General features: G+C 38.1%; 1 protein-coding gene across 2 annotated transcripts in view; it reads left to right on the top strand.

Moving 5' to 3' along the window:
• GUCY1A2 (guanylate cyclase 1 soluble subunit alpha 2) overlaps positions 1-22025 on the top strand; it is a 160398-nt gene that overhangs the window by 124292 nt on the left and 14081 nt on the right. Inside the window, exons 8-10 of one of the 2 annotated variants that reach the window (XM_059824869.1) lie at positions 3012-3030; positions 6624-6639; positions 21062-21249. In XM_059824869.1, the coding sequence (XP_059680852.1) occupies positions 3012-3030; positions 6624-6639; positions 21062-21249 (223 nt within the window). The remainder of the gene's footprint in view (positions 1-3011; positions 3031-6623; positions 6640-21061; positions 21250-22025) is intronic. The other variant, XM_059824875.1, reaches the window with a different exon arrangement.

Below are 22025 nucleotides of genomic sequence, written 5' to 3'. Positions count from 1 at the left end.
GAGAGTGCAAACATTCTGTCTGCTGTGACTGAGGTCATGGTATCTATTTCAGTCTGGTTACCCTACAACATTTTATGGTGGCTTATACACTGCCATTTCCTCCCCCAACAGACTCGTAGGGAGCTTGTGAAATTGCTAATTATAAACATATTGAGGAGATTATAACATCCTTCTTCTGTTCTCAGAGCTTTCATTATTTCTGAGCATTTGCCAGAGAGTTTTTAGCCTTTTTGTTTTTCATGAGCTCTTCCTTGATTTTTGCCATTTGTTGCATTGTGTGTATTGGTTACCTAAATTATGTGACATTCTTGCTCCCTGCACAGAGGAAAAACTTCTAGTATATGAGAATGAATGGCAAATAGCTAAATAATAAAGCCTACTCTTTTTCACACACGAAGACTATTGTTTACAGGAGATGAGGTTAATTTTGCAAAGATCTGTTCCCCAGTGAACACAGTGAGTAAGTTTTTTGGTCTGATTGTTCATGACTAGAAAGAAATGAACAGCCATTCAGAATCAAAATGATTGTTTTGCAAACATATTTTTTGCAGAACAGAGAAAGGTTATTGTAGTAGAACTGTCTCTCCAGTTATGTCTATACATACTTACAGAGCCACACTCTGAAAACTGCAAACTATCAGACAGTGCAGAGTTCCCAATCTAGTTTTCAGTGAGGCTAACCATGGCATCCTGGGTAGTGGTAGTACAGGGCTCAGCTTACCTTGATTTAGAAGTGTGAGTCAGGTATAACATCCTTTTTCTGTTTTTCACAATTCTGTAAGTAGAGCCACCTGAGATTTCTTTTTTCTTTGTTTTTGATGAAATGTTTTGTGCATATGAAAACACAGATTCTTTTAAACCAAGGCTTATTGTGAAATGCATTAGTTTTAATGATCATTTAATAGAACAAAAAGTTCTATGTTTTAGGATGGCACTTCTGGAAAGATAAAAAGGCATTAAGAGCAACCAGTGATTAAGTGGACTGTAGAAAAACAAGCTCAGTCTCCATGCCTTACATTAGGCAAAGGTGAATGTCCCACACTCCAGATGAGTGAGTACTATTAAGCCCAAAATAGCATAATGGCTGTTCTTGAGCTTCTCATGGTTTTCTCATTTCATATTTTGAAGGACCTCAGTTTTGTTTCACAGAAAAGATGTTTAAAAACTGCAATTTATAAAAAACTGACTGTTTTTCTTGCTAATCCTAACAACAAGCATCATCATTGCACAGCCCCCATAACACTAATATTAAAATGAAATCTAAGCTCTAAACAATGTTTTGCAAGAAGAATCAAAAGGTTTCTTTCAAGAAAGTAGAAAGTGAGAAATAAATGCATGTTTTAGAACCTTGGCTGTGTTTAGTGGACATCTGAATGCCCCAAAATTACTTTATAAATGCCTCTGTTTGGAGCTATGACTGAACTGCAAGAGATGACTACTTTCAGTTTGGTCTTCTAAAGACAGGAAAGCGATATGGAACCCTGACAGCTTCCTAAAAATTCTCCTCTATATCCTTCCCTCCTCCTCCCCAAAAAAGGAAAAGGAGAAAAAAGCCAATAGGTAAAACTTGGCAGAGGTGATTGTACACCTCTGAACAGCAAATCCATGAAATAAACAGCAGGTTTACAGGCTATAGAAAGCACTGACATTTGTGGAAATTTCTGTGAGAGAGGTCTGTGATACTAGTTTTTCTGCTGCTTCCTTTCCAAGAACACCAGAAAAGAACAAATCTTTAACTGGATTTGTAGTTTTCTCAGCAGGATGCAGAGGTTATGCAGACATGAATATAGCTTATTTTGCCATCTAGATAAAGAAAGCATTCATTTTAATTCATTCTGTTTGCAAACATACAATCATAGAAATGTTTAGGTTGGAAAAGATGTTTAAGATCATCAAGTCAAACTGTATACCCAATCCTGCTAAGTCCACCACTAAACCATGTCCCTAAGCACCTCATCCACACTTTTAAATACCTCCAGGGATGGTGACTCAACCACATCCCTGGGCAGCCTGTTCCAATGCTCGATAACCCTTTTGGTGAAGATGTTTTTCCTAATATCCAATCTAAACCTCCCCTGGCACAACTTGAGGCCATTTCCTCTTGTCCTATCACTTGTCACTTGGGAGAAGAGACCAGCACCCACCCCTTTACAACCCTCTTTCAGGTAGTTGTAGAGAGCAATAAGGTCTCCCCTCAGCCTCCTCTTCTCCAGGCTAAACAACCCAAGTTCTCTCAGCTGCTCCTCTTAAGACTTGTGCTGTAGACGCTTCACCAGCTTTGTCACCCTTCTCTGGACACGCTCCAGCACCTCAATGTCTTTCTCGTAGTGAGGGGCCCAAAACTGAACACAGGATTTGAGGTGCGGCCTCACCAGTGCCAATTACAAAGGTAAAATCACTTCCCAAGTCCTGCTGGCCACAGTGTTTCCGATACAGGCCAGGATGCCGTTGGCCTTCTTGGCCACCTGGGCACACTGCTGCTTCATATTCAGCCGGCTGTCAACCAGCACTCCCAGGTCCTTTTCTGTGGGGGAGCTTTTCGGCCATTCGTCCCCAAGCCTGTAGCGTTGCCTGGGGTTGTTGTGACCCAAGTGTAGGACTCAGCAGTTGGCCTTGTTGAACCTCATACCATTGGCCTTGGCCCATCGATCCAGCCTGTCCAGATCCCTCTGCAGAGCCTTCCCACCCTTGAGCAGATCAAGACTCCCGCCCAACTTGGTGTCATCTGCAAACTTACCGAGGGCGCACTCGATCCCCTCGTCCAGATTATTGATAAAAATATTAAACAATACCAGCCCTAATCTTGAGCCCTGGGGGAACACCACTTGTGACCGGCCGCCAACTGGATTTCACTCCATTCACCACAACCCTTTGGGCCTGGCCATCCAGCCAGTTTTTTACCCAGCGAAGAGTGCACCCATCCAAGCCATGAGCAGCCAGTTTCTCCATGAGCATGCTGTGGGAAACAGTGTCAAAGGCTTTACTAAAGTCTAGGTAGACTATATCCACAGCCTTTCCCTTGTCCACTAAGTCGGTCACCTTGTCATAGAAGGAGATCAGGTTGGTCAAGCATATTGCCAGTTTAGTGGGACAAGGTTCCAAAATGAGAATGTGACTCGTGTTCTCTCATTACTTTGGGCTAACAGAAGATGATACCTTTATAGCCCAATGCTGTTACAGGAATTATAGTTTTCCCACGTTTGCTGTGACATATCTAGAATTTTTAGCAGTGCATGAAAACCAGATACGCATCTTTTTCTGTTGCTGGCATGTCTCACTATGGGCTTAGCCTATCAAAATTTAACTTACACTGGTCCCCCCTCTCCACACTCCTCTCCCTTTCCTTTGTTTTGTCTTGTATTGGAATTTTACTTTTAAGTCATTATCTATAAGCAAGATTCTCATTTATTCCATGTGATTATGCCCAAGCATATTGTTTATAGTCTTTAGGATTTGGTAGTTACAGCATTTAAAATCCCCACGGATTAATAAGGATAAACAGGCATTCTCATCCTTACCATGAATGCCCTGAAAGAGGCCTGTGGTTTATCTTGTATCACACCCTGAACTGCTACGACCCCTCTTCCATTCCCGATAGCTGTTGTCCTTAAAGCCAGGAATCCTAACCATCTCACAGCACACTGCCCACTCACCAGCTTGCGTTGCCCTCTGCTTTCCTATATACTGCTCTCCAAATACTTTTTCAGGCAGCTTTAGAGTCAGTGAGAGTTCATTAAAAAGGTTTGAACACTGTTCTGTGTGTAATCCAGATCTGCTGCAGCATGATGTCAGCTATCAGTGTCACCACAGGGCTGACTGGGTGGAAATGCAGTCAGCCAAGTCATGGGATCTGATGGTACGTACCTTCTGTTTTAAACTCTATTGGACTGTACTGAGGTGTCGTCAGAAGTACCACTTGTGACCTCCACAGAAACGGCACATTATCAGAACTGTGACTTTCAGAAATAATTTTTGGGGAGGTTTTCCAGATGTCTCCAGTCTAAGCAGAACTGGTTCCGTTCCTATGAAAAATATTTAAAATATCTGTTGTATGCCAATTTTCTAATGAATTAGTTTGCTTCAATAAAGTCAAGGATATGTAGAGGGGAGCAGTGACTCTTGCTGCTGAAGTCAGAGGACAGTTTTATCATCATCTTGTTCTTACAGCCAGGATGGCACACCAAGGAAAAAGGAGCTGCAGTCAAGTAAGCTGTCATTAATTAGTGCCTGAGGGTTACGACAAAAGCCTCTCTTCAGTCCAATGAACATTTGAGGAACGTACCCACTGCATAACTTTGAAAAATCTGGCGAAGAAAGAAGACCAGAAACATGCTGTCAGTTAAGGGAGAGGCAGATACTGGAGTTACCTGTTCCAGGTTTACACCAATTAGTTTGAGCAGCCATAACAATTTAGTGAGGGCATCACAGGACATGGGGCTCAGCAGAAGGTGATATATCTTTCACCTCAGAAGACCCAGAGGCACAACTGGTTAGAAGCAAGGAAAGCTGGAAAGGTGTCACTCTGCACTTGTCATGTTCTGATAATTTTTCATAGGTGTTGACAAGTGCCATGGTTTGAGTCAGGACAGTAGTCCTCATGGCCCCTTGGACTGACCCAATAGCAGTGCCGTGCTTCTATAGCTATATTGGGTCAGATCTGCATAAGCTCATCTTAACATAGCTTGGAATCTGTATGCCCCACTGAAACTTACTGTGCAGATAATAGCTTTAAAGATATTTCAAATAGAAAAATAGCCTTTCTTGGTTTGGCAAAAATTAGAGATGCAAAGAACTTGTGTTTGCTTGGCAACATTTCCTCATGATTAATATGAAAGTGTACTTCCTTGTTAACAGGTTTTTCACACATAGGCAAAGTTTTTAAATCTTCATGCTTTTTGAGCTTCACTGTTCTATGATTTAGACAGACATTAATGAAATGTACATTTTAAAGGAGAAAATTTGCTTCCCTTTGCTCAAATTCGCATATTAAGTTCAGCTACATGAATTTGGATGGTTGCTGATGTGAAGAAAACCCCTGTTTATTTTTATAGAAAATAATTAATTGACTTCAGAGAAGAGGAAAGGAGTTTTCATTACTCTTCCCACATTTCTGCAATGGGGAATGGTGTCTGTGGAACACGTAATCTGAACATTATTCATCTTTCCCATGGGGGTTATTAGAAGTGCATTAGGATTCTGTGAATTTGCTTACAAACCAAGATCAATTTCTAAGTAAGACTAAATGAAGAAAAATTGTGGTGAGTCCACTGTAGTAGCTGCTTTATAATGAGCTTTTAGACACACCATAATGCAGTCAATTTTTACGAGTATCTTTTGTATGCACACTGCCTACCTTTTATGAAGTAATTGGAATTTAACGTGCTACAGCTTTGAAATGTATGAAGCCAAACCCTTAATGTGGGAAGCTTCTGGGATTAAACAGTTTTGCAATGAGAAATCTTAAATGTGTTTTGACTAATTTCATTCAAGGTTCATCTACAGCGTTTTTATATAAGTGAATCTCTTAATTCTGTGGGCCTTACCACTCTAATTAAAGACGTCTTTGTTTTCATTTTACATTTCAGTCCTGAACATTTCTAATACAGCCATAACATTTTTACTTAGTAATGAATTTATTGTTATAAAATGTCAGTTGCTGATTAGAATTTTAGAAAGTAAATTTTTAAATGCACAATCACAGGTTTGGCTGGCTAACGTTAGGTAGTTTTGCTCTCTTGCCCCTGTCACTGATGATCCAATAGGTGTGGCTGCTCATCAAGTAGATCAGTGCAACAAGAGAGGATCGGTGGATTTATGGAGTTTGTGCTGAGGCCCTTTCATCTATACTCAATGTTGAGGTTTTCACTTGGACTGATTTTGTTCCTTGGACTGAATGCCTCCACTGTATGAGATCCAAAAGACCAAATGTTGATTTGGACCCTGATATGCCCATAAGAGTCTGTCCTGAGTTTGGTGTACATCTTGAGCACAGCCACTTCCTTTAATTTCCTCTGACAGGGGTCTCATTCATACAGACCAAAACCACTTTATAAAGTGGAGCAACGTAGAGTAAGTAGGGACAACTGGGGCATGTCCTTCAAAACTGCACTGTTTCTTTGAACCAAAACCACTGTGTGATGTAGCCTTATTTTACTTTGGAGGTTGCTGCCATTTAGTGAGGTGATCCTTTCTCTCATCCTCATGGAGGCTGAATGTACAACTGCTGAAGTATTTCCTGTGAAAGGGTTTATTTTGATAGTTATCCACATGAAGCTTAACTGTGATCATCTCTGATGAGGAACAGACCAATGCCAAAATAATATGACTAGTTCAATGTATGATTGCAGTGTATTAACAGAACTGACAGTCACATTCCTGAAGGATGACTGTCTAAAAAAACCATATTACTTTTTGTCCCTGTCAAGATTGCACTGATTTGCTATGCATGGTGTACTCAGTACTGCAAAGTATGTTGTTAGACATAGATCATCATGTTATTATTTAAAAAAAGGGTTAAAAATCCAAGTTTATATTGTAAGTAAAATTGGTTCAACATAGTTGCTGCACTCTCCATTTTCATCTCTAGTAACTAGATTAATCTTATACCCTGATCTGTTCAGAAGTTTTCTGCCAAAACAGGTTTTTGATTCCATGACACCAAAGATATTTTCCAGACATGCAGGTTTCAAGAACTATAATGACAGCTTGCTTGATGACCAGTGGAGACCACATGGTTTCTAGTCACACCCTTTGATCAACCCCAGTTCACCTATCAGTTCTGGAGTCTACAAATCCCCTGTTCATATGAGGAAGTTTTAGCCCTCAAGTCTCCCTGCTGTGCTCCCAGGTTCCTAGACCCAGCTCAGATGCTCCCCAGTGTCTCTGGAGTCACCCCTTTTGCCCAGTGAGGACCTGAGAAGGTACAAATCTTGTGAGGCCTGGTTCTGCTGAAGCTTCTGGTCTCATCTGCTTTCCAAAATACTTAAATTATTATTTCTTAATTAATATTTTCCAACCTGGACTCTGCTAAAAATGATACATTTTTTTTCCTTAAGAGGAATGTTCCTCTTCCTATTCTCACAACTGCTATTACCATAGAAATAGATGTTCCAATATTGGACATAACTCTGTATCTCAGTGACTGTTTTCAATTACATTTGAGTGTTGTGTGTACTAGGTGCAGAGTACTAACTTCATTTTACATAGGTTTGTTCAAGGAAATAAAGCAGATTCTCAAAGTTCTTTTAGATGTCTTTTCAAAATGCTAAACCCTAGTTCAGCCCAAGTTTTTTGACGAAGTTTAAGTGAAATTCTAAAGAGAATGTGAACTGAGTTACAGTTAATTTAAAACTGAAGTTCAAAATTCTGTTTCTTTAAGTGGTTTTGGGATTTAAAAAAATATTTCTCTTACCCCATCTGCTATTAAGAATGACAGGAAGACAAACTTTTTGGCAGTCATTTGAAACCCTCAAATGTATCACCGCTTTCTAATTAGTTGTCCTTAAATGCAGTATGATGTTAGAGTTAAAAAAGGTATACATGTATTAAAGCATCCTGTCCATCTTCCTGTCAACATCCTTACAATGTATTTTCAAGTGTTTTCCTAGTGCCTTAAAGAAAAGACCTGTATGATGTAGCTTAGCACACTTGCCTCAGGAGTCTGTTGTTGCCATTAACATCGTCTGTTTAGGCCCTGGGAAGCTGGATATTCATCTATGTCTTCATTTCCGTTTTATTATTTCTAGTTGTGCCCCCATCTGCCATATCTCCCTCTTTGACATTAGCACCTTGTAGATATTTGTAGATGGTTATCGTGTTTCCCCTATTAAGTAATACTTAGCCAAGCTGTGAATATTTATGGGTTTTATAGTTTTCCCCCTTAAATCCTTTCAAGGATCTGAACAGAAATCACTCCTGTTGACAGTACCTAGGTTTTAACCTAATATTCCTGGTGTGGTTGAACTAGAATTCTGTAGGAAGTAACTATTTAGAGTGTCATATGATGTTCATAGCCCCAAATTACTTTTTTTATGTGACCAGATTGCATGTTAACTCAAGTTCATTTTGGTCTTCACTCAAGAGACCTTACGCAGAATTTTCCAATTTTCTCTCTTGAATTGTGTATTTTTAGTTCAAAATATATTTCTAGGTGCATTCAGTTTGTGTGATCAGTTAATTTCAAATGTGTGTTGTTTATTGCAGATCATTAACAAATGCGGTAAATAAAATTCAGCATAATTTTATTTACTAGGCACAAGTAGAAATGAGATGAAGTTCAGGCGTATTTCATGTACTTTATTTCATTTATCCACTTAATTTCAACTCAAGTTAAATACAAATAAAAATGATTAAATTGACATGATTTAATCTTCACAAAACCACAGCCAGTGTCTCTGAAATGTCTAATGATTTCTTTCTCTCCAACTGTTTTCCCTTAATTTATTAAGGCTAAAAGATAGACTTTGAAGCAATAATATAAAGAATATTTTTCTTTTTTTTTTGTCCTGTAGATAATAATAGCTATATTTAGCTTTCCAGTGTCATTTCTATTGTTCACTGATTTTAAAAGAACTATTATTTTATTAGTAAAGGTTGGTAGCTAATTTGTTTGCTTGTCTTGGCTGCATGCTCTCCGCAGATTACCTACTAAATAAATACTGTTTTACAAAAAAGTCTGTATTAATGTCAGTAACTTTAGTCTTCATTTTAACAAACCCATTAATGTAAAGATCACTTTTCACTCATCCTTCTTCCCTGTCTTTTCCTACTGTGGGGATAACACTTTATTTCAGGTGATTCAAATGGTTGCTGCTTCTTTCTGCTTTTTTCATATTGACTTGATTATATATCATCTGATAAAGGTTGAATTCTTTTTTAAAGACAAATATGTTTTATTTTCGGCTAGAAATTTAAGAGAGGAGGATTGTTGAGTTGGTTGCTCTTTTTCTTTGTGGGAGAAGAACTTGTATATTTTACTCCTGTTTTTCAATTACACCAGTTACGTATATGACATATATGTAGGGTATGAAAAATATAGTCCACCAGAGAATAAAGGGACTCTTTCCATGAAAACAAATCTTGTATGCATTTGGGAGGAAAGGAGTAAAGAATGGGACTAAAAGGTAAAGGAGTTGTCAGCAACAAAGGTTGAGCCAAGAGAGATGGCTTTGGGTGAAGAAGTTGACTGGAAAAGTTCCAAATAAAGCACAATCAGACAAAAGCAACAGCAGGAAAGAAGCAAGTAATGATAGTGCTGGATAAGCAAAATCCAGGGCTAGGCATCTGTGTCCTTTAGCTGCCAAATCCACCCAATTAGCGGCATTAAAGGTTGGCTGGGCAGCAGTGACAAACAATGAAGTTATAGATATGCCATGCTATCATCTGCTGCTGCATCCAAAACTAAATTAGTATTTAATTTGTCTATTGATTTTCAAAAGAACATGCAAGAATAATTGAGGCTTGAAGTCTCTTTGTCTTTCTTTTTTGGTCTTTCTCACTCACACAAATAAAGGCACAAATATGCTTTTATTTGTGTGTGTATATGTTTGTGGATTATAGAATAATAAATTAATTGATAAAGATTGTGAAGATGGGCAGAGGTCACCTTGACTAAGCATATTAACATGTTTGAATTTTTGTATTTGCAAAATGCGTAATATATATAAAAGGAATTATTATAATATCTGTATTATGATTGAGATTTTTTACAGAATGCACAAGCTAAAACCAGATATATGCATTCCCATGCTTTGTTCTTTATCAGTGCATCTCCCTCTGAGTGTGAGACTCAGAGGGAGAGATCACTGAATGAAGTGAAGGAAAGTCTTTAGACTGAACATTGAAGTCTTTCCTTCCCATTAGTGATTCACCTTCATCTGAGAGCAATTTGTCTCCATTTGAATTTTGTCATATTCTTGACATCATCAGGTCTTCATTTGCTAATTGCTTTGAAAATAAGGTTGAAATCTTTCTAGTCATGAAAACATTAGAAGATTCAAATTTATCCTAAATATTCTTCTTAAAATTGCAGTGCAGTTAACAATTTTATCTGAAGCAGTTGAAACAAACAGTAAAATAGTATCACATTTCCATTCGTGGCACATCTGACATGCAATAATCATCAGACATTGCTTGTAGATTTGCAGCTTAAATCTAGGAATAGTAAATGTTACATTTTACATGAGTTACAGAGTGATTTTTCATTGATTTCATTAACCATGTTATTTACAAATTTCTTTCTTAACCTAGATGTTCAGTGAAGGTAACAGAGCTGTACAGAATACTCTCTGAGTTCTGCCACTAGCTTTTATTATACTTGTTTTGTGGTGTCGAGAAAGTTTGATTGACTTGCTGAAGTGCTGGCTATACATGAATCATGAGAGTCTGTGAATGCTTTGCTAAAATCCTCAGTTCAGTGCAAAACAGCACCCTTTCTCTTCCTGCTCATTCCCTTTGTTGTATGAAGTAGTTTTTCTCAACTCAGTGGATTTGCCTGTCTGAAAGACTTCAAAAAATCATTGCATGCGAATTTGTGTTTTGATTTCACTAAGGAGGAAATTTACTTTCCCTGCACAAATCTGAAGCTCTCTGATGGTGAAGTACAAAGGCCAATAAAGAGTGTTAATAAACCCCTTCCCAATTATAGCCAAGGTGAAGTCTTAGACTCTTGTTTGTTGGATCCATACAATCACAGAGCCTCTTTTCTCTTTGCATGCAATTGCCATTGTCTGTTAGGCTAATCATTACCTGCCAGCTGTGGAGACTTGCTCCAGGCATAAGAGGAGGGTAAATTCTACAAAAATGATTGTTGTCGTCTAGGTCTTATGTTGCCTTGTGTTAAGTCTATAGAAATTGAAGTTCTTAAAAACAAACTGATGAACAAGCAAAGGAACACAGCATCATTATTGTTTTAGAGATGAGTGAGATGTGTAAGGATGGTGTAATACTAACATTGGAACGTATATGGTATAAAGTATCTGTACGCCCCAGCTGTCATATGGAAACTTTCTGTACTTTACAAGCTAATTTATCCTTTAGTTAAGCATGAGAACGAGAGGTCATGTTGGACATTTAAGTATTCAAATCTCTATGACAATGGCAGTGCCCTAAGTTTCTTCACAAGGAAGCAAATTATTTTTTAGCTATTATAACTTGCAACATTAAGCATTCCTTAAGCACAGCTTGGGATGTTCTTAGCCTTTAATCTTTCCATGTGGTAATTCCCTGATTTACTGTGTTTCAAAAAGGGGCACATGTTGACTTCTTTCCAGTATTTGCCTATATTTAATTGGATATATTGTTTGCTAGATTGAGAGGTGCTGAAGGAACTAGTCTCTCCACTTTTTCCAACTTACGAACAGGCATATTTGCAAAACCTGGCCCACTGATTTTTTTGTGTCTACTGTGTCCATATGGAGGAAGGGGATTAATCAATTTTTTATCTTGATTATGTTTGCCTTGGTGCTCATTGCAAGAAGCTGGAGGATCCAGTAGAAACTAGATGCTTAAAATGTATCTCCTCTTTGTGCAAAAAGTATTAAAACACCTTGCAGTGGTAAAGGTTTAAATGACATAGGCAACAATTCAGGTCTCTTTAACAGTGTAGAAGCCTTTGGGAAGAATCGTGATACAGATACATCATTACTTCATGTAGGCTAGGTAAGGTTGCTTCTCATAGTAAACCTATAAGATTCTTATACCTCAATGATTTCTGTAGATTTTAAAGCTGTTATGCAGCAGATCCTTTTTGATTAGTTCCAAGCTCTTCTGGAAGCAGATCAACATGAATTTCATATACGCATAAAAGCACGTACTATGATCAAAAGACGAAGCATGACTTTTCCATTGAAAGGTCATTTCATTTTACAATTTCAAAGATTGCAGGCTAGATTCAAAGACCAATATGTTAAAACATGTGAAGAAATTTCTGCTGTTCTACAAATAGAATGATCTTCTGATAGGGTCCTATCCATCAACACCTGTTTCTCAATGAAAATGTGTCAGCTTTGCCAGTTTGAGGGTTGGATACATCTCACCTATCTTTAGCTGTCTGTGCATGAAGTGTTCAGGCTAAACTGTAATGTCCCTCTCTGTTCCACCAAGAGAGTTAGACACCTTCAGGAGTGATTAATCCAGCTGTTTCTAGGTGCCAATTTTGGAATGTGAAGAACTGCAGCTGTGAGTTTAGAAGGAGTCTAGAAATTGAACTTAAATGAGTTGCCAAACTTCTAGGTGGCTGAAATTAGGTGACATCTACCTTAAATGACTGAATTAGCAAAAGTATCAAAGACTGTTTCTTAAGGTTAAAACCCTTATGCCCAACTTTTTTTTAGCATACAGGTTTTTTTGTTCCCTTAAATATTTTGAGCATGTGTCATTTATTCTTGTTAAAATATCACCCAATCCATTCAGTATATATCATATGATGGCACTGTGAGACAAAGATGTCCTCCTACACTAAGGATCAAACAGAATTTTCTGATGAAATTTTCTTCTTTTTTGGGTGTCAGTGGGGAGGAGGCTGGGAAAAATCTTCCACTGCTATGTGGGCTTGCTTGAATGATTAGCTCTTTTTTAAGTGGCTCAACACACAGATTCACATAGTAATTAAATTCCTGCTGTGGAAATTACTATTCAAAGAAAACAATTAAAAAATGTTTTTGATTTAATGCTGTATCAGCAATGAAGTACAACATTTTATTGGTGGGGGAGAAGTAGCTCATGAAGAAGTGCATTAACATTAGTGTCTATTCTTTGGAATCTTAGGGGAAAGATATAGGACTTACTCTTCTGTTCAGCAACTCTGGAAGTTCTCATTTACATGATTTATACACCCCCCTTCCTCAGTAAATCATTTCAGGTCAGACGTTTTCTTACAGATAACCCACATCCTTTTCTAACCTAGATCCTGAGCAATGCCATAGTGAATTCACGTGATGCCTCAGGACAGAATTTGCCCCAAAAAACCTTGCCCCAGTATAAACTTTCCTTTGGTGCTAGAACTAATGAGCCCCCCAAACTAGTCTGAGTCTTTGGTTTTGATTTTTACTTCATCTAATTCCACTTCATACTGCTGATGAAGATACATAGGGGTATAATTTTTCATCATGTGTGAAATATAGAATCATGGAACAAAGGAAGTTTCAAGGAACCTCTGGAGGTCATCTAATCCAACCACTATTCAAAGCAGTGCTAACTTAGATCATAGTGGAATAACTTAAGGGGAAAGAGAAAAGGAATTTCATCCTTCGAGTCTGGGGCTTCTTTATGTAGAAATGCTTTATAGCACCTTGTTCCACATTCAGTAGAGATGACTGTATGCCAAGACCATAGTCAAGGGATGTACTTATGTAATGTGCATCACATTGGTTATAATTTAATTGTATGTGTTTTACACAAACCACGTGATTGCATTTCCCAATAACTATTTAAAATGGATTTATTGATCCCAAGGAATTCATTCTTTGTTAGTTTATTACTGTATTTTTCATTGTCCTTGTATAATTTTCTGTGTCTTTTGCTTCAGATAGGTTGAATAATTCTAAGTGTGTAAGTAAGAAATCTAGGAAATTCTCATTAGACAAAAGCTAAATGTTCATTTCTCCAAATGTTGTTCAAATATGGGGGTAATATAGCCTGTAATTTAGTTCTATAGAACACCTTGTGAAATTCAAAGTGATCTAAATTTTCCTCTGAGCAGGTCTGTTCCTTGGCAACAATTCTGTGGTGAGCTGTACTGTCATATGTCCCTTTCCAGAAAGACACTGTGATATTTATAAATCTATCTAAGAATACAGATAACCCCCACACTAAAGCATATGTCAGGGCATAGCTGTCAGTCCTGTCAACTTGCAGTTCTTTGAAGGAGCAGAAAGGCACATTGACTCACCAGTGTGTGGCCCTGATTTTAGAGCTCTGAGCTCTGTAGAGTTTATTTTGTGTTAATACATTTTACAAATAAATGTACCTGTGTAAGGCATAGCACTGTTGTAGAAGCTGCTACAAAATATTATAGCAGATAACGTCTCACAGAATTTGGCACATTCTTTTTGAAAGGATCGGACAGTGCATCACAGACTAATAGCTAAGATGCTCTGCGAGAGGTGACTTTCTCTTTTCTGAAGGGGACTACAAGGACAAAAGGGAGAAGGTTATTACGGAAACACAGAGTAACACACGGTATGTTAGGGCAGAAAGTGAGGAGTGCTTTATTTGTCTGAGAAATGGTAGTGTACAGATATCCACGTATATTATTGAAACTGATGTCAACAGTCCTGATCCAGCAGAACACTTCCTATTGTATTTAAATACTTTGCTGGCTTGGGACATCCATGTGCATGGAAATATTTCCATAGAGCTACTGCCTTGTATCAGCCCTGAGCTCTGCTACTAGCTTAGCACAAAATCTTGAGCAGCTGCCAGTCAGTCACATTATTAAGGCTTGAAATGCTCCAGCCTGGCTGAGGGGGGGATTACTTCTGCCCATGGTTGCTTTCCAAACTGTGTCACCTACTTCCCAGCCTGCCCTCACTTCTTCGGCTCCGGGTCTGTGTAAGGCAGGCAGTTCTGTGAAAATGAATATTGAATCCTCCTGGATGCAGTTAACCTGTAAGGCAATCTAAGACTTCTCTTTCTAGCATGGGAGTATGTTTTTCAGAGTGTGAGAACTGTTTATTAAGGTCCTTCTCTCTGTGCATGTGGTGGGAAGAATGTGTACAGCTACCACTGCCATGAAATATTATTGCAGTTCATATTTGAGGAGGCGCTGTAAGCAAAAATCACCTTTCCTCTACAAAAAGGATTTCTTTTGGCTCAGGAAATCCCTGAACTAAAAATTACTGGGTGCGAAGAGAGAATTTTGGAAATGAGCATGTATTTTTGCCCTGTGCTTATCCGAAGACAGGTTACATGTACCTTTGGTTTGAATTGGAAAGTCTGCTTTCATGTTATAACATCAGCTACTCTTTACTGGCAGACAAAAAGAAAGATACCCACAGACACTTCTTTTTCCTATTCTGCCTTTCAATACTGTCCACAAAGAGCCTTTTCTTTTAAACTCAGAAATCATTCTTCACTGTCATGTCCTTATGCATTTCTTCATGCTGTCACCTATCAGAAAAGATGTCTCTGATGTCTCTTCTCTTTTTCTGAATTAAGCATGGGTTATGCTTTTTAAAATAGATTTGTAAGCCCTTAACCAAGATTGCAGATACTTTTGCACAGCACCATGTACATAAGAAGATTGAAGAATAATTAAAAAAGCAGTTCATCTTCCTTTCAGGGATCATTACAGTTTGAACCATTGTTTTGTGGTCTAATTAATAAAGGGAGTATTTTTAAGTCTTGTAATGCAATGTCTCAGTTTTGACTGAAGGGAAATATGGGTTTTAATGTGTTCTCTTGGTTATGGACATGCAGATGTATATTGGTCAAGATCTTAGATTTGAGGAGCTTTTATAAAATGTTCTTGAGGAGACAAGTACTACTTCTCAGGCTGTAAAATGGCGTCTTTCCACTTGCATTTTAATGTCAGAGGTTTTTTCCTTGAAAATTATGTGGGGAAATGAGGAGAGGGAAAGGGGAATGCATTTTTCAGCAGGGCTTCAAAAGAGAAAAAGCTCAAGAGCTTTGAACATAAAGCAAATTACTGGATTTGCTTATTGTGAACGTACTGATTAACAGAAAAAGCTATTAAGGAATAAATTAGCAATGATGAAATTTACTTCAGGCATGCCACTGCATTCCTTTACTCTTTATAAAATATTCATGCCTCTTCACCATAAAGTGAGTGTATATGGGTTGTGAGTTTTCAATGTTGCATTTACTTTCATCTCACTTGAAATAGGCTTTATTTTGATGGAAGAGTACAGTTTTCAGTATGGTGCCTCAGAAGGCATTGGGGCTGTTGGAAGTGATGGAAACTGCACAGCAGGTAAAAACAAAACAGAACAAAACAAAACAAACCCCAGCACTTTTACCTATAAAAAAGAAAAATCATGCTTTGGCAATGAGGAGGTGTAAAGGGGTAACACACAATTATTCTAAGATTCAATACGTCAGAAAAACACATTAACAGAATGCTCAGTTCAGGAAAACAAAATAGTTTTATGTTGATCATCCCTGTTCCTGTTTGTTCTTGACTTTTCTCTCTCAGTCCAGTCTGGACTATCAGTTCTCGTTGATAACCACTTCTGGCATGTTTCCCTGTCAGACGATGACCATAGCTCCTGTGCTCCTCATCTTTCTTTATGAACCTTCTTTATCTATCACTATTATACAAAACCACTATCCTTCCTGTCACTCAGGTATTAGCCTTTTCTGCTCCCTGTGCCTTAACCTGTAGGCAATATCCAAATACTGCTACATTTTCTTTAACATTTTTGGAAGCTTCTTTTCCTTTCCACATAGCTATGTCTTTCCTCTTGTCCTCTATCAATCAATGCAGGCTGCTTTTCTTTTACACCTCTGACATTCACATCAGCTTTTCTCCACCTTACTATTACCACAGCTGCTGCAAAGATCAAATTAATTAATCTTTCTTCTCCCTGTCATTTTCCACTCCAAACCTTTCCATTGCAGCCCGTTCAAGTTGTTCCTCTTTATCTAAAAGGCCTCTCATAGGAATCTTGCTCTTTTTCACACCTGTTCATGTTTCATTCCCCATTGTGCCTTCCAGTACTCTGCTCTAGAAATGCCTTTTGCCTTTGTCCATCTCTTCACTGTTCCTTAACTATGGGGGTCTGGTATTTGCTGTTGGTTTTCTTTCACGGCTGTCTTCTCTTTGCGATCGTTTCCAAAGAGCTGTCTTTCCATTTGTATGCATAATGCCTCTGAACTTTCAGTCTCAGTTACATACTGCCCTTTTATTGTTAGCCAGATAACCAAGGACAGATAAAGGAGCAGTCAGCACAGATGAAGAGCGTGCATTGTATTAAAAATGCTCAATTTCAGTATAAGATAGTTAATATATGTATAATATGTATTACACATATATTTAAAGGACATAAATGGATAAATATGACAGACAAATAATGCATGCTAGTGTTGCCACCTAACTTGCATTTCATATGTTATTAATAATCTTTAACGGTAACTGTTCTGGGAAAGCACTGTACAATATAGCTTGGGAACTATAACTATACATGTATAACTGTTGTTATTGTTCTAAGTCAAGTTCTCTAGGCAGATTTTCTTTTGCTGCGAAGTTAATGTGAGAGTTTGATATGCCCCAATAAGTGTCTTGCTAATAATTTGATCACACATTTTCTTCCTTTACAAAAAAAAGAAACTGTTGACACACTTTTCAACTCAGTGAGGAAAAAGCCAGAATAACTTATCTGCAGATGAAATAAAATCTTGAAAAGACATTTTTATGAAAAGTATATTTCACTAAAAGGTAATATATGACCAATATAATGGTTATTCTTGATACAAGGCATCACAGTAAGGAATACTTCATGGCATTAGCATCAGTGTTGCAGGCTTTTTCTTGTAAAGAACCATATAACGAAGCGTAAGTGGAGCCTTATTGCAAGCCATTCTTGGTGTTATTTTGTGTTGTATCAGGCATTTTTCTGTATGGTTTAATGAGAAAACCTACATTAACTTTCTTGCACCCAATGAAAACTTCAGTTTTTAACACTCTCATTGGTAGCTCTATGTAGTTTAACCTGTGTTTGTGAGAATGTCTACCTTTTTTATTATAGGAGCATGTTTTTTAAAAGAATCGAGGATACTACAGAACACAAAAAGGGTTTTTAAGATATCTTTAGATACACACTATATTAAATAGAAAAGCCGTTTCCTTTCTTCTTCTGTCTTATTCCTTCTGAAAGTCAAGCAGTTCACAGAAGATCTAACCTATGTCCTCCTGAACGAAATTTTAAATATCCATTTATTTTTACTCCCAGCCTCAGTTTTTCCATGGAAGTTAGCATGGCCTTAGCTTCATACACCTAACCTTGCAAAGGGAAGTATTTGATATTAAGGGTTGTATATCAGCTTGTATTTTTTTTCAACGTCTGACAGTGTAACATCTGCAACTGGTTTCCTTGGCACATGCAGAAAAGTCATAACCACAAAGGCCATTTCCCCAGTGTCTTTTTAAGACAATGATGAGGAAAGATCTTGAAAGCATTTACTGTGTGATTGAGTTTTGGGTTCTTCAAGACAGCCTATATTTTGCTACTGAGAATTTGGAAATCCTGATGGATTTGCAAATCCTTTGGAAGTCCTCTGTCACTGAAGCACTGAATGATAAAAAACTATGTGGACGCATAAAAGGAAGCACTTCAAGAGTGAAAGCATAAAAACAACCAACAACAACTTTAGCTTTCACTTCATATGTTGCAAAAGTAGATTTTATTTTCTTAGTACATTTTTTGCTACTGGATTTTCCTTCCACTCCAATGTATACTCTCATCTCCACTTTCCAACAGCAAAACAAAGCTAGTGCTTTTTCTTATAGTTTCAATCTGGTCTTTACATGTGATTGAATGTACCCTAGAAGAGGTCACAGCAAGTGGTTTATTATTCTTAAACAAATGTGCAGAGTAGTAGTGGAACAAATAGGTAGCATTAGCTCTGTTCTTAAAATTGTGTACAAAATAACGAATCCTTCTCCCATCTCACAAAAACAAGACATTGTAAGTAGTAAGTTCCTTATTATTTATTGAAAGCTGTCAGCATACTTGCTGTTGTGTGAACAAGACTTTCAGCTGGTAATCTTTTGCTGAGGGTAGGTACTGACCTCACTAATATGCAGAAGGGCTGTTTGCTCCCTTGAGTGCAGGAGCACTTTTTTCACTGGAAATGAACAATGGAGTTTAAATGTATGTTGTGGCAAAAGCAGGCAATCTTCATGCCCCAAAATAATGTAGGTGTGATGGGTGTGCACAGATGTTCACAGCCAAAGCAAGTCTGTGGGTGCATCCTAGCCCAATAGGATAGAGTATTTGAAGGATTTTATTAGCTGCCTTCCAAACTGTACTAAAGGTTTGAAAGCTCAATTAAATTCAAGTGCTATTTATTCACAGATTATTTTTTTTAAATCCTAGTCTGTAATTAACAGCATTATTGTGAGGATTGAAGGTTTTATGTTGCCTGTGGGAACGTTGTTACTACTATCACATTGAATGCAGAATGACGTGTTCTTACGTTACGCATGGGCTTAGTGTATAGCAGATATAATGCTATACCCATTGTCTGTCACATATAAGACAGAAACAAAATGAAAAGGATGCCTAGCTGCATGGTAAAAGTCTTGGACACATGGGAAGAACTACAGTCAGTGAAATAATGCGGGGTCCCACATGTTTGTAGAACTTCATGGACACCAAGGTTATATAAAGTGCTGGCATTTGTCTTAACATAAAAAAATCCTAACAATGATTTTTTATTCGTATTTGAGTAAATATGTATTGTGTTATTAAAAAAACAGAGATTGACAGACAAAACCACAGTGCAATAACTGAATTGAGTAGGTCAAAGGACCATATGGAGTATAGTATTAGTTTAGTCACTTATTCAGACCCCATCAGACCCTCAGTTTTAGCAGCTGCTATTTATATTCTTCACGTTATCTCATATTTTGCAGTAGTCCAGTTGCTATGAGTAAGAGTATCCTCACAAGAAATAAATATCTTCCTTTAATCTTTTTAATGTGTGCTGGTTTTGGCTGGGGCAGAGTTAATTTTCTTCACAGTAGCTAGTATGGGGCTGTGTGTTGGATTTGTGCTGGAAACAGTGTTGATAACACAGGGATGTTTTAGTTTTTGCTGAGCAGGGCTTGCACAGAGTCAAGGCCTTTTCTGCTTCTCACACCACCCCACCAGCGAGTGGGCTGGGGGTGCACAAGGGTTTGGGAGGGGACACGGCTGGGACAGCTGACCCCAACTGACCAAAGGCATATTCCATATGACATCATGCTCAGCATATAAGGCTGGGGAAAGAAAAAAGAAGGGGGTACATTTGGAGTTACAGCGTTTGTCTTCCCAAGTAACTGTTACACGTGATGGAGCCCTGCTTTCCTGGAGATGGCTGAACACCTGCCTGCCCATGGGGAGTAGTGAATGAAATCCTTGTTTTGCTTTGCTTGCATGCATGGCCTTTGCTTTACTTATTGAACTGTCTTTGTCTCAACCCATGAGTTTTCTCACTTTTACCCTTCTCTCCCCCATCCCACTGCGGGGGAGTGACTGAGCGGCTGTCTGGTGCTTAGTTGCAGGCTGGGGTTAAACCATAACTTAATGTTATAAAGTTAACAAGAAAAAGACTTTCCTATTTGTAAAAATTATTTTCTCAGCAAACACAATTGGTTGCTAAAATGTATGCAGAATAAATCTTCTCTGTTTGATTATTCACTCTGAAAGAAACTTGGATGGTGACTCTAAGTGATACAAATCAATGTAATCACCACATCTTGGACAGTTACAGAGGATGATTGCTGGAATAGTCACATGGGTTTTTTTAATTTGCTGGGGATTTATTCCTCCTTATTTGGGGAGCGGGGATACAATTGTTTTTAAAATCATTGGTGCCTTAATCTTCAGCATCTTCACTGTTGCAATATCTCTCAGTATGACAAAGTGAGAAAGACCTTAGACATTGAGGACTTTGGAAGAAAAAAAAAGAAGAAGATAAAAGTACCATATTCATTCACTCCAGTTTACTACTTTTTCTGCCTGTTTGAGAAAATTTGAGTCTTACTTTAAAGCTTCTGTTAGAAGTAGTGACAAAGATAACCCTCTGTAATGTATCTATTTCTGTAATCAGATGGCTGATATTGCAGTAACTCTTGGCCATCCCATCCTACTCTGTCCGTGATTCCTGTTTTGACTGCTGTAGTCTCCAGCAAATGTACACAGAAGAAAATAGTTTTATTAAAAAGATAACCATGTTTTTGTTGTTCTTTTTTTAACTGCATCTGATTTAAGCTAGAGGAGTGGGAGAGCCTGTTTCCTTCCACTTCATTATTTCTTCTTTGGTTTTTATTTCTTTGAAAGGGTTGTTGTGACTGGTTTGTAAATAAGTGCTAATGATATTACCGTGGGCAGCACAAGAGAGACAGGCTGACATGGATCTCATATTTTTCCAGATGAGGATAGGCATTCACTCAGGATCAGTGCTGGCCGGCGTTGTTGGTGTAAGAATGCCACGTTATTGTCTCTTTGGGAACAATGTCACCCTTGCAAGCAAGTTCGAGTCAGGAAGCCACCCACGCCGCATCAATGTCAGTCCGACCACATACCAGTAAGTCCTCTTAGGCTTTTTATACTGTTTTTATTTTAGTTTGTTTTGAGTTTGATCTTGTAACATGCTCTGTCCTCAACACATGAACTTCAACAGAAAGTCGGCAGGGCACCAGGACAACTGGAAAGAGGTGTTGCATGGGGCTGTCAGTCTTCCATTTGCCATCAGAATGTCCAAAGAAGTCAGGCAGTGGAGGCCAGGAAGCAGAACAGGAGGGCTAAGCATTCCTGCCTAAAATGATGTGTAACAGAAGAAGTGAGAGATGTCTCCCATAGCACCATAATTCTATACACTATTACAGATTTAGGCTAAGGATTTGGGTTCCACCCACTAGACACAGTTCATGGAGAGAAGCACATTCCCATTGGCTCAAAAGAAAGTCTTTAGTTTTGCCAGCAAGGCTAAGCTTTCAAAGAGTTTTTATGCTTTCTTGAAGACAAAATTTCTTATGTAGCCCTGTAAAGAGACGCTTGATAGAGGCATTTTCTTAATGTAAGAAAAAAGATTGAAAATGGAAAAGCGTTATCCATAGGTCTTTGAAGAAATAACGCAAATAGAGAGAAGGGTTGATTAAGGTTAGGAGGAACAACTCCTAAATAAAAAAGGTGTTCTTTATTGTTAAGATTTGACAGCTTGACTACTAGAATTTCTGCTGCTTGGATTACTACTGGTGTACTCACTTTTTGGCAGGGAATCTCAATCTTACTGTTTTTCGGACATTCTGTATCTGAAGTAATTTTCTGAAGTACGGTTTTGCTCAGGTTTTGGGACTGTTT

Source organism: Gavia stellata, chromosome 1, assembly GCF_030936135.1.
Source record: "Gavia stellata isolate bGavSte3 chromosome 1, bGavSte3.hap2, whole genome shotgun sequence".
Classification (NCBI taxonomy): domain Eukaryota; kingdom Metazoa; phylum Chordata; class Aves; order Gaviiformes; family Gaviidae; genus Gavia; species Gavia stellata.
Note: the sequence above shows the minus strand (reverse complement) of the source record. Positions and strands in the feature narration are given on the sequence as shown.